This window comes from Cricetulus griseus, chromosome 10, assembly GCF_003668045.3.
Source record: "Cricetulus griseus strain 17A/GY chromosome 10, alternate assembly CriGri-PICRH-1.0, whole genome shotgun sequence".
Classification (NCBI taxonomy): domain Eukaryota; kingdom Metazoa; phylum Chordata; class Mammalia; order Rodentia; family Cricetidae; genus Cricetulus; species Cricetulus griseus.
The window spans coordinates 24170595-24184420 of NC_048603.1; the positions used below are offsets into that span (position 1 = coordinate 24170595).

Consider the following 13826-nt stretch of genomic DNA (forward strand, 5'->3'; position numbering starts at 1 on the left):
TTTTTCTCCCCCAGTTATTTCTCAGTTTAAAGAAATAACAAAGAACTAAAACTAATTCTCCCTGGGGAGTCTTAAGCAACCTTACTGAGCCTGGACTAGTTGTCCCTTTGCTCATGGTTCCCTTTACTCATCTCACCGCCAGTCTGGTGTCTCCACGTGTCTCTTTAATCCTCAGTACTAGATTTTCATTAGCCACCATCATTACCAGACATCAGACACTGTATATAGGACCATTTTGATGTTTATGCAATACTAAATCAAATAAAATAGAAATCATCAGTAATTTGTAGCATATATGCTGGAAATAGGGTGGGTACCTGAATTCTAACCAAAGCTTTTTGGTTAGGAATATATGGATGAAGCCCATGTGCCCTGTAGTGACTGACCACGTTTTTAAATGCTTCTAGTTATTAGTAAATATAAAAGAAACATATACATTATTTGTACATTATAAATCTAAAAATCAGAGAATCCCCTGAATCTTAACAACAATTGAAGAGCTTGAACATTGTTGGAACCTTCTGATTGGTCCAGTGTTATGGTTATCCTTCCAGGTAGCTGCTGTATGTAATATGTCTTTTAATGCTGTCACATGGAGCTTGCTGATTTACTTTCCATGGTGGTGATCCTCATTCATCGAAGTGATTTGTAGCTAGGGTTAGTTTATTTGTACTGTTACAAGTCTTTGGGTACACAGAGCACATGGACTTTATACGGGTCCACTTCCATCCCCCGCATTCCCTTTGTTCTCCTCTCACGGTGGTACAGAGCAGTCTTGTAGAACAGTATATACTAATGTCATCTTATTCTGTGTTTCCAGATTAATCATCATTAAATCTATCAGCATGTATTTATTTTACAATGCAGCACACAAAGGAACCATATTTCAATGCAGAATGCTACTTCAAAAAAAGGTCAAGGGTGACATTTTTATACTTAAATAGGTCAGAATACTATGCACGATATGAACAGTAATGAGTTAGACACCCTTGTGTCTTCCTGCAATGAAGTATGTGTACGTAGTTATGACTGTTAGGAATTTCAGAAAGTGTCAGGCTTAAGAAAGGGAATATTGAACACTACAGTTGTTGAATGATAGCATATTTTCAAGAGGACGCTGGAGCATTTCCCTGACCCAGCATTCTGAACAGCCTTCGTTGCTTCCCTGCACACTCTCTGTGCTTAGCTGTGTGGCTGAAGGCCGTCCCTGTCTAACTCAGGTGATACGGAAATCTGATACAGTATCGTGGTTGTGGTTCACTTCTCCTCCCATGTCCTGATCTCCCCGCTTATCACAATCTTACACGTGACTTCATGTCCTTGTGAGTAGATTTCTATAGTTGACTTGTCTTCATTTTAAAATACAAGGTTGAACGTGCGTCCACTAGATGTCAGCACAGCAAAGATGTAGCGTGTGCATTGTAGCTGAGACAGTGGAGGTGCAGTTTACAAGTAAGCTCACTTTAAATGACTCACATTGTGAGACTTGGGATAAAACGTCAGCTTCCCCATTTTAGTTCTTTTTACCACACTAAAATGAAAATACTTTCATCTTGGCGTGTGCTAATACTTCAGGGTGAGAGTTTAATCTGCTACAACAGACTCTTAGTAACTTTGTTGTGAGCTGCCATGTGGGTACTGTGAGTTGAACTTGGGTACTCTGGGAGAGAAATCAGTGTTCTTAGCCACTGAGCCATCTCTATAGCCCCCATTACAGTGTTCTATAGAACTTGATTGACAGGAAGCTGTTGTGTAGTTTTATAAAGAGAAAACACACACACACACACACACACACACACAAGAGCAGTTGTCCTTTATTAAGATACGGGCAGCCACTTCGGGTCCTTGAAATGATGCTAGCAGGAAGCGGTGGTGTCGAGGGGCAGTAAGCAGTAATCCTCGCATCCATTAGACTGGTGACAAGAAACTATATTGATGGTGTCAGTGTGACAGCTGCTGCTGACAGGGACAGCTTCGTGGTCATGGGAGGTGTAAGAGGCAGACAGCGGTGGATTAGAAGGTGGGGAGTTGAGAACGTCGAGTGGGCTGACGGCAGTTTGTTTACCTACAATCAGGTTGTCAAGAAGGTAGGAAGTGCACTGTGGCACTGGAGCAGACAGGGTGCTCTGAGCTATGCAGAGCCAGCCTTCAGAAGGGTTAAATAGGTGCAAGGGGGAGGAGCCTGAGGCTACTAATAAAGCTTCGCCTCACTCTAGAAGTTCCTCCCTTAAAGCAGAGCCATCCTTGGAACAAAAGACTAGAAATTGGAGCTAAGATCCCTTTCTCCAGTGTTAAGATTTGTGATATCACAAAGTGTGGTGTGTATTCAGGTGTGTGTGCACATGGGGAAGACAGGGAGACATTGGGTGTCTTCCCTATCTCTCTCCTCCTTAGTTCTTGCCAAGGTCTCTCACATGAATCATTCTTACCCTGTTTGACCAGCCAGCTCCTGAGAATCACTGGCTCCACCCCTTCAATAATGGACTATAAGTAGGAGTCATTTGCATTTTGCAAGTGAGAAATGGAGTAAGGTCATTCCTTATTTCTTGCATGGGAGAATGGGGAGAATGGGTCAGAGGTTTGAGGATATGTATGTATATATTTTAAATATGTAGTGTAGTCCCTTGGGGCTGGGTACTCTGAGGACACTTTGATAGTTACAGTTCCACGTTGAAAGCTGCAGTTGTCAGCCAGCAATACTTTTGCCTCCTGACAAACACTTGCCACTGTTTGGAGCCACCGGTAGCCATTCATAGTGAATGGGCATTGGGGCAACAGTTGTGCTTATCCAGTCATTCTCTCACTGCGCTGAGATAATTTTGCGCAGAGGGGACATTTGGGGGATGGTTTGGATTACCACGTTGTGTGTTCGTAAGTGTTGAGTTTGCTACTGGTTTCTAGTGGATTGCAGCTCAGGATGCTGGTATATACGCAGGTGTGTGAGACACCCCAGTTATTGAAGACAGTCCAGCCAAGAGGTCCCAGGGTTGGGGAACACCATGGCAGATAAGCAGGCATTTCTCAAAGTAAGCATTTATATTGGAATGAAAAGGATAGAAAGCCTACATCATTGCACTGGGGGACGGGTCGGGCATGACCAGGTCTGTTCAGTGGTGAGGAGCAGAGGCCTACAGTGGGGTGAGAGGGCTGGAAATAGGAGCAGATGTATAGAAGGGGACACAGAGCAACATTTTCCCTGCAGGCGGCGTGTGTTCATTCAGGTAAAAGTTAAGGAAACTAAGTTGCTCCTTCCTGTATTATGATGGTGGTGCTTAACATCAGGAAGACTGGTGTTAAAATGGCATTTGACAACTTTCTTGGCATGCGTGCCCTAAAGATGGGTCTTATTCTACTTAGAACTTGGAAATTCCTTGGTAAGTTGAAGACCCGTGTATTAGCTAGGATTCCTTTGGGCCTATGGTTCTAGAGGGTTGAGAGTTTGTCATGGCAGGTGAAGCTTGGCAGTGCAGACTCGAGCAGGATGCCAAGAGCTCACATCTTGGGAATGTATGTGACTCTTCAAACCTCAAAGCCCACCCTCACTGACACACCTCCTCTTGTAAGGGCATATCTCCTAAGCCTATTGTGGCCGCATCAGCAGCTGGGTACAGGTATTCAAATACCTAAGCCTCTTGGGGACATCTCACTTAATCCATTGCTATTTTATGTCAAAAACCACTTTTCCCCCTCTTTATTTTTTTCTCCTTTCCCCCACCTCTTCCTCTTGACTGGATCTGATGATTTAGGGAAAATGCACACCTTTTCCTTGGATGTGAAAGCTTGGTATTAGAGTCATCTGGCCACCCTGTCTGACATAGTTAATTCCAGGCAGCCAGGACTACATTGCGAGACCCTCTCTCAAAAAGAAACAGCTTCGTATTAAACTTGTTACAATGCATAAGGAAATTACAGTGAACTGTTAAATGTTTTCTTCTAGTTCACTGAATCCATTTGTGTGGAACATGGAACAGAATCAGAATGCTGGGGATGTGGTTCCGTAGGTAAAATGGTAATATGGTTCCCTTGTAAGGGTGAGTGTGAGTCCCCAGCGTTCGCATAAAAGCTGCTTGCAAAAGCTGCCTCTGTAATTCCGGTCCTGGGGAGGTAGGAGCAGGTAGGTCCTTGGAGCGCTGTTGCCGGACAGCTCTACTGAATAGTAGTCAGCTCTGGGCTCAGTGGCAAACCCTGTCTCAAAACAAGAACGTGGTAGAGAGCCATTGGAGAAGAGACCCTTGGACCAGCCTTGGCGTGTGCATATGTGTACACAGACACGCACACATACATACATGCAGGCAAAGGCAGTTGAAGAAGGGATGATTCGGAGGGAATATTATTTGACAGAAATAGAACGTAGTTTAGTATTTAGTATATTTTACCATTTTATACAAAATGTGTTTTGTTTTATTGACTTTGACCTCTAACGAGAAACTTACATCTTTGCATCAGTCTCCTCCCTAAGAAGCTGACAGGGACACAGGTCTATCGAGAGTAGGTAAGAATCGGGACAGGCACTAAAGTCCCAGTTCTCTTCAGGGCTTTGAAAGGGAATTAGTAATAAGGTATCTTCTTTCCTTGATAAAAATATCATTACTTTACATTTTGTTTCTGGTCACCATTGTCGGTGCAGCTCAGTGTGGGGACAGGAGTAAGTGTTGTAGTTGGGGGACGAGGGCTCTGAGTAGCTGTGACAGTGTTGTGTGTTTGCCGTCCCTGACTACTTCTAGCTTCCAGGTTTGAGCCAGGTTTCCTGACACTACCTTTTCACCTTCACAGAGCCATGGCAAACACTCGGGCAGGATAGGTGCCAGTGTTATATTGCTATATTTTGTCTGCATACTTATAAGGTGGTTCAGTATGTTCTGTTTGCTGGGTATCATGTATACAGCCGAGTGTTCAGTTAAGAGTCAATAATAAAATTTTGGTGAGTCTTAGAAAGGTTAATACAGTAATTTTCTTAAGTGGTTAATTAATTGATTGCCTTCTTTAATGGTTAAATGTGGTTTGAATACTGTCTTCTTTGTGTTTCCAATAGGATTTAATTCAACTTGAAGGACAAAGCCTTCATTAATTTAAAAGTAATGGTGTGGATAATTACATATTTCACAAAAAAAACTAGTTTTGCTGCTAATTCAAATTTAGAATATGTACCTCAAGTTTTTAAAAAGAACATTAGCATAGAAATTGATCAAATGTAGATATTGCAAGTTATATGTAAAATGTCTTTTTCCCCATCTTGCTTATATAGCTTTTTTTATATATGGAACCAGGGTGGCAGGGGCTGTAAAGTTATCAGTGTGAGACCATGTAAACCGGCACCTGTTGGCAGCTATGAGCAAGCCAGCCTTGCCCAACTCCAGGCCTCTGCTTCAGCCTTTTACTGGAACTAAACGATGTTGCCATTTTTATTTTTAGGTTTGCTGGCATGGGTAATCTCATTAAGGTGCTAACCAGGGACATAGACCACAATGCAGCACATTTTTTCTTGGACTTTGAAAGTAAGTCTCCGCAGCCCTTCACAGCTGGTGCTAATGGTAAAGATGCAGGACCCGTGAAGGCCAGCCAGACATGTTAACTAAACCTGGGGACCAAACAAAGGTTGCATGGTTTTGTCCCTTAACTATAGGCAAACATCACCATCATATGTATAATTCTTGAGTTCTCATTTGCTACAATCATGTTGAGTCTGTAGCCGGTGCTGTCTTTTCATTAGTCCATGAAGCAAGCAGCCTTATGATGAATGTTCTACAAGTATACTTTAGTGACTGCCACAGTCTGCTCACTCACCATCCTACAATAATTCACCTTCTTTAAGAAGTAAATCAGTGCTGCATAACTAAAAGGAATACTTTAAATAGCTTCCACAAATTTTTCAAATCAAATTTGGTTAGGAATACCTGATACATTGATTGACATACAGGAAGTTAAGCTTTACATTTTAAAATGAGATGTGAAGGTCAGCTTTGGCCAAATCTCTTAATATTTGGCCTTGAAATAAATTGTTGTTTCATTGCTATACAGAAACTTACTTGTAAATAATTTTTGATTGGAAATTTCTTTTTCAGAATACTAGCACTATTGGAATACTTAAAGAATTTTTCATTATAAGGCCATTAATGAAACTTGTCTTGGGAGGATTTTGAGAAGAATTAGAGGAACACTTGTGCCATTGTGTACAGGGAAAACCACATTTCACCTCTAGGTCCTCCACATCAGCACCCTGAGAGCCCGGTTTGCTGTCTGCCAGAGCACAGTCTGGGTAACCTGAAGGATGAATTCATGGCCTAATGAACATTTTCTCTGTTATACTTTTCTTTTAAGTCAATTTCAGTTGTTCTTTTTATAAAGGGATATTTTCTCTTTTCTCATTCTTGTCTTGACAGGTACCTTAACATGGGGAATCTTCTTAAAGTTTTGACATGCACAGACCTTGAGCAGGGGCCAAATTTTTTCCTTGATTTTGAAAGTGAGAAGATGGTTTTATATCTATTTCTCTTTGCCTGCAGTAGACTGCGTTTGTCTTGCACTAATGAATGTTTCCACCTGGCCATCTTTTTAATTGCTTTGCATGACTGAGCTGTGAATTGTTTGAGCAAAACTTCTGGTGCCTTCTAGAACTGAATCAGATTTTATAAAGTAAATTATAGTAATAAAGTGTCTATTTGAATTTTACAAGATATTTCGTCCCTTAATTGGCAATTATATTATTATATAAGACCTACGATAACGAAAGCACTTATGAAAAAAATTGGAAAAAGAAAACACTACCTCAATATCTACTAATACAAATGCTCTTTGAGGAAAAATTGTATTACAATTGAGAAAAATGGACTAGGTTTCATCCACTCCATGTTCATATTTAAAGTGTCTTAAACATGGATCTGTTCATGAAGGCTACTCAGAGCTCTGTAATTTGGGCAATATATTAAAAGGTAAGTGTGAACCTAAATCATTTAATCTTTATGGATAATTTAAAAAGTTAAAATCACTTTGTGTATTTAAGGAATTCATTTTATTCTGACTCTTGAGTAAAAAGAAAAAGAATAGGTTCACAGACCTTTAAGTACCTTGCCTTGTGTCTGAACTGTGTTGCATGACTTACTGTCCTGTGGTCTGAGAGTGGCAGGTAAGTGTCATTGAGCTCCATGCATGTTCCGCTTTGGCTTCTGCCTGTTGCTATTGCTTCAGCTTGTCTGATGTAAAATTGAGAAAAATGATTTTAAATTGATGTTTTAATGTGAATGTTGCTATTTTAACTGATGGTTAGAAAATTGTTAGGAAAGGGTGAAGAGAGAGCTGTAAACCATGTGATTCCTTAGATTTGAGCAGAGTTTTAAAATTTATGACTGATTTTGAAAAGCAAATTACTTGTAAAGAGAGTTGTTTGTTTTTACCTTCAGTTTAGTTTTTGTATAGTTCATTCTATTTTATGACCCATTTAACACATTTATCCTTTTAAGTTGGGGTACGTTGTATGAACATGCCAGTTTCTAGCATATCTTCATTTTTGTAGAGCACTTGGTAGTCTCTGATGTTTTTCTACTTTTAGTGAATTTCAACAAAATCTGTTACTGTCTGGGTACTGTGTGCAGGCCAGTAAAGGAGGGAGGCCATAGTCAAGACCATGAAATTGTTGGGATTTTAGAGAAATGCATTAGGTGAACATTAGTCTTCTTGACCCTTCTCAACAATTTAACAGTGCTGTGTTAAGTGCATGTTTAGCATGGATTTTAATCAGCTTGGGGATGTTGAGCACACGCTGACTTGAAGATTGTCCTTCCAGATAAGGCAACTTACATTGAAGCTGTATTAGTTTATTGCTCTGTTTGAGACTTGGTCCTTTCTCTTTTTTCACTTTTCTGTCGTCTTTTCCTTTGTCCCAAATGTCTTACATTTGCAGAATCTTGGCTTTGACATAGTCAAGATCTTGTTCAAGACTTGGCACTTGATCTTTTTATAAAGCTAGCGTCCTGTTTTGTTAAAGTATGAACCATGAATTTAAATGTAGAACTTGAAAAGATAACTTGATCTTTGCTTGTGTGGATAGGGTTTCATCATTATCTTCACATTTTAAGTATACGTGCCTAATTTCGAGGAAGGAAAAGGTTCAAATCACAACAACAAAAATAATCAGTAGTGTAAAACTATATGTGAACCTTTAAAAGTAAAAATAAACTTTTAAGCATGCTAATGGGTATTTTGCCTTTATTATATGTGTGCACGCATGTGTGCAGTATCCATGTAAACCAGAAGATCGCATCCCCCCCCCCCCCCCCCCGGACATGGAGTTGCAGATAGCCGTGAGCTGCCATGTGGGTGCCCTGGAAGAGCAGTTAAGTGCTCTGAAGCACTGAGTCAACTCTCCAGCTCCAAATATTGTATATGATGCTTGTTGCTTCTGTCAGCCAGTGTAGAACTTTTGGGTTGTTATTTGCTGGTAACTGTAGAAGCAGCTTAGTAAAGACAGCACTGTGCACCAGGCCAGAATTTCCTCCCAATTCCTAATGCAGATGCCCAGGTGCAGTTTTTCTGGCTCCTGACACTTGTGGGTTATTAATTTTATCTGTTACTATTTTACACATTTTTTTCTCTTTTTAAAGAATTATGCACCGGTGAACTTGGGATCTTTATCATTAAGCTACTATAGAGATCTAGCCCATTAGATGGCTCCTCTTTTTAACTATTACACCCCAGAATCGAGGTTGTCAAACATAGTTGATCTGCCAATTCTCGTTATTTTAATAAAGCCTCATTTGATTGAAGTAATGAGGGCTACTTCCTTTTTTTTTCATTCAAAGATTTATTATGTGTACAGTGTTCTGTCTGCATTTTTGCCTGCACACCAAAAGAGGGCACCAGATCCCGTTACAGATGGTTATGAGCCACCATGTGGTTGCTGGGAATTGAACTCAGGACCTCTGAAAGGACCAGCTAGCATTCTTAACCACTGAGCTATGTCTCCAGCCCTGAGGTATCTTTTTTTTTTTTCTCTGTATATGGAATGTTCAGGTCACTGAGAAGCTTATGTCTATTATTCCTGTCAGCCTTAGTGTTTGGACCCAGCCCCACACATCTCCAAAATTAGGCTGTACAGAAATAGTTCTATATATCATCTTAGCTAGGGAGGACAGTGGAAGGAAACAGCAACATGCATAGTGGTTAAGATAGCCGCCTTTCTGTGTCTGGCTTTTGGGTATCAGAATGTATCTAATTCACATGCATTTCAAACATGATTTTGTGGTATGTAATATTTTTTATACAAATGAAGACGGTTGAAGTTGCCATTCCCTTAACTATACCCCCTTTGCAGGCTTACACTTCAGGCCATGTGTACTTAGCTAGCCTCTGGAGTGTCCTAGTAGGTGCTTGGTATGCAAAGGATATTGTTCTGCCTGTTCCTGGGGACCCTCGTCTGTCCAGTAGGGTAGACAGACGTGAAGGATCACAATCCCATTTACATAACTTACACTCGAGGTGTAGATCAGCAGGGGAGATGTATTAAATTTGGCACCACCATTGAAGAATTGTGGTGATGATGCTGGAGCTGGGTATTGGAGGGTGAGCTGTGCTATCTGCAGCTCATTCAGGAAGCACACTGGAGAGAGGCAGTAGCATTTACAGTGGTTTTAAGACAGACGCCTCTCTGTGCTAGCGGAACACCATATTCTCTAGATACAGAAATTCCTCATAAGTCCTATTAAGATAATAAGCCCAGGATTGATCCAGAATATTTGACAGCAGATATGCTCATGACAGCATATTTAAAAATGGCAGTATTGTATAGCTCCCTCTAATTCTTAGAGTGACCTACTGTTAAGGTTGTTAATAGTTTAAGATTAAATTTTTAGCAACTTTTGGCCAGTGGGTCACACAGTTCTGGTTCATGGGAGAAGAGGGACTTTCCAGCTTAGAAGTTCAGTGTTTGTTAAATTCGATTTCTGTGGAAAATCAAAGGAAAATCAAAAGTGTTTTTTGTAGAGATGGTCATTTATAAGTGAGAAATGGAACTACTTTTTCTGCTTGTCAATAGTGCTTTCCCATGGATCACACACTTCTCGAATCTTTTTGTGTTGCCTGTCTTCCTGCTTTATTTTTTGGTATTCTTAAGACTATTATTTTTCCCCGTTAATGTTTTGCATATTTTCAATAGCTTTTGCATCTCTAAAATACTTCTTAAAACTAATCTGTCACCAAATGTGTAATGGCCTCCTTAAATTAAAAGCTGGAGGCTCATTTATGATTATGCTTCCATTTACTCAGAAACTTTATTGTAGAAAGTCTACCAGGTACTGAGCTTACATGCTGTGCTGGTGGCTGCTTGAAGGAACTTAGGTAGATAGTTTTGACGTATTTACTGAGTGAAAAATTACAATTAATTTTTACATTAACTCCTTTTGTTTCTCCTTCATAGCTCAGTTTTTGATACCTTAAAAAAAAAAAAACAGTTTCCAATTTTAGTAATTACTTTCAGTGATTCTTTGCTAGAGCCTCCTAAGGAATTCTTTCTCTACCCGATAGGAATCGGTATGAAATGATTAAAGTAGTTAATTTTGTCTTCAAACAATAAGAACAATTGGCACATGCCTTAATTTCCACTTAACAGGATGTACATTTAAACTTGATGAGCACTGAGTATGTCTTCCCTCAGTAGGTACATTGTTTTACATTCAAATGAGTATTGTTTTGTTAGCAGGCTATGTGGTATGTCTTTTCTTGGAACAGTAAAGCTATGAAAAATCAAAGTGACAAGTCTTGGTTGCATTATATATAATGCCATTTTTTTTTTTTTTTTTAAGAAATGCCTTATTTTGCAGTCTCCTGTCCCTCCCTGGCACTTGGCCTTTTGCATGGTTTGCTTTCAGTAAAGTAGTGCTCACCTGTCTGCTCTTTTCTGTCCGTCGTCATTTCTGCAGCAGCAGTCTTCAGCAGCTTTCAAAATTATAGACGTGACTTTGCTGTGACAGTCTAAAAACGTTTGATCAGTGTGGTGCTGGGTGTTTTTCCCTTAGGGAAACGCGAATCTTCTCCTTTATTTTAAATTTTGTGGTACTTACAAGGTCTATGTAAATCTACTTTATAATGTTTCATTTGTATGTGAACTCAGTGTCACACTTTTATGTCACTAACCTAGTGACCACACCGAAAGTACATTTTACTCTTCCAGTGACACAAATGTCTCTTGATGTGTAATAGATGAGATACTGTCCTTTGTCATGAGTCCCCACCTCATAACTTCAAACTGTGTGTCTATTGATGTTATGTCTGTAGTTCCACAATCCATATGAGAAAGAACTGAACTCTCATTTTTGCATGTACAAAGTATTTCTCTATCCTGCATCTGGTGTAAGTATGAAGGCAATGGGTGTGCTTTTTTTTTTTTTAAGTGTTGTGCCTAATTATTGCTTTGAAAAATATGGTCAATCTATATTTGAAAGCATTACTGCTTAAAATGACATTTTTTATAACTCTAGACATTTATGTATATCTATATTCAGTATTTACTCTTAGAACCATTGTAGCTTTGGACACAATCAGTATTTTAAATGGCTCTTCTTTTAACTATTATATTTTTATTTTTAAAAAGTAATGAAACTAAAGTGAATGAATATCCAAACATTTTTAAAATGGATTTTCCACATGATTGTTTCTTGACTATTTCTGTAAAGTATTTACTATTTCTGTAAATTCAGTGTATATTGTGTTTAATCCTGGGTACTGTGATTGTTGATTTAGAAAGTGTTGTGTATTATGGACTAGTTGGCAGGTCATAGAGGAATCTGGATCACTATTCATCCCCGATATAGGATAAAGATATAAGATGTCTTTACATTTAATCTCAATGTGAAGCCTTTTTAATTTTCTAAGTAAAAGGGCAAATAGCTACAAAGTCTAGTGACCAGTTTTACATTACTGGTAAACAGTGAGTCTGGTCAGAAGTACTCCGAATTCATCTTTTAAATTTGAACTGACTACCCCCCCACCCTACCCCATGCCATCCCCAGAACAGCATGTTGGCATGGAGGAATGTCTCATTTTAGGACTGAGTGTGGTCTAGCTGGGAAGGCTTGTGAAAAACTCTTTGCTTGAGCAGTCCCCGTTTTTGTCTCAAAAGAGAACGGATTATATTAAAATGATTTGACCTCAGAGGAAACAAATGACCATGCTATAAAAATGGGATTTCTGTTGCCTTTTGTCCGGCAGAGAGAAACCTAGATTTTGCTACCTGCCAACATAATATTTTCTGGTTAGCACCCCTGGTGGTAAAGGTGCCCATGTGTTTATATTCCATGATTATGATTTTTGTAACTGAAATTATTCCTTTGTTTTGCTCTCCTCAGTCCTCGGTATGTAGAGAGTCAGGTTTAGATTTAGCATTTCAGAATGTCAGTGGTGATCTTGTAGCTTAAAGTATTAACCCCTCAGCTGCTCAGGAGTTGTGTAGTGGCTTTGTAGTGTGAACAGGAATCCAGACCTTCATACTCTCAACAGACAAGCTCAAGGGCACTGCCATAGGCTTGGGCTTATCCTCGTATCTTCACGTGATCACATCTATTCAGACATTTCCAAGTGGCCCCTAGCAATCCTCAGTTGTTAAATGAACTGTATAGGAGAATAAAGTAGCCCTAGCCCTTAAGCTATAGATGAGAAGGTACTTAGTAGGCTTGCTTCCTTTCTGTTGCGATCATTTGTCCGTTTGTTCCCGTTAGTGACAGAGAGGCAAGCCTGTGCAGACTGAAGCAGAATGTGTGCAGGGTTGAGGGCAGCCCGTATACATAACATGTTAAAAGCCGGTCTGTGCTATGTGGTGAGAATCCCTGAAAAAAACCAAAACTCTTAAGTAATTGCAGTTTAAATTTTAATTCAAATTCTCAGATTTGCTTAATATACCAAGTTATAATTTGTAACTTAAATATTATATGGTAACATTTTTCTCTTGCTTCTTTATAATTTGTATAACTTTGAAATTAGTTTAAGTTTGCCTTCTAAAAAGTGCAAAATTAACATTGAGTAAACTGTTAACTCTTCTTTGGAAACTTGGGTTGTTAATTGCTTATGGTTAATACGTGTATTAAAATATTCATGCCACTGTAAATTTTCTTGTACTTTCATGCTGTTTAGATGCCCAGCCTACAGAGTCTGAGAAGGAAATATATAATCAGGTGAATGTAGTATTAAAAGATGCAGAAGGCATCTTGGAGGACTTGCAGTCATACAGAGGAGCTGGCCATGAAATACGAGAGGTAATGTCTGTCATTTTCACCACAGGTGTTTTGCATAAAGGGGACCTGGCTGCACGCCGGTTTCCCTCCTCTCCTGGGCCTTTGTCATGGGAGGTGTTGTGTTTGAAAAACCAGTTGGCTTGATTGCAGAAGTGGTTGCGGTGATCCATGGCAGAGGGTATTAGAAAAGGGGCGTGCTGCCTGCCCGTGGGTGGCAGGTATAACATCTCTGTTCCTTGGAGTCACCCATGAAAATGAAGTTTTCCCTTGGGAGCTATTTATGCTTTCCTCTCGTGGAGAAAGAATGTAACTCCTAAGCTCCCTAGGGGAAATTGAAGCCACCCAAGATGGTCTTCCCGCCCAGCCCCTCCCTACCTGCCCTTTCTCGTAACACTTTTATGCTACAAGGAAAGTGTGTGTGTGTGTGTGGGGGGGGTGTCTGTCTATGTGCACCCTGCTCTAGACTCTGAGTTTACACACACTTTCAGGCCTCGCCTTTTGTATTCTGTTTTCAGGAGCTTTTTTCTAGGACCAGCTCTGCCTTTATCCTCATCAAGCTCCAGTCGGGAACTTTACTGTTTAATTATTCTTTCTCGAGTGCATCTTTCT

At 39.8% G+C, this 13826-nt stretch overlaps 1 protein-coding gene across 6 annotated transcripts in view; it reads left to right on the forward strand.

Moving 5' to 3' along the window:
* LOC103162975 (CYFIP-related Rac1 interactor B) overlaps positions 1-13826 on the forward strand; it is a 67104-nt gene that overhangs the window by 34921 nt on the left and 18357 nt on the right. For 3 of the 6 annotated variants that reach the window (XM_027431681.2, XM_027431682.1, XM_035449576.1), the window contains exon 3: positions 13117-13238. In XM_027431681.2, coding sequence (XP_027287482.1) covers positions 13117-13238 — 122 coding nt within the window. Of the gene's footprint in view, positions 1-5412; positions 5496-6380; positions 6464-13116; positions 13239-13826 lie in introns of those variants that run through there. The other 3 variants (XM_027431685.2, XM_027431683.2, XM_035449577.1) reach the window with 3 other exon arrangements.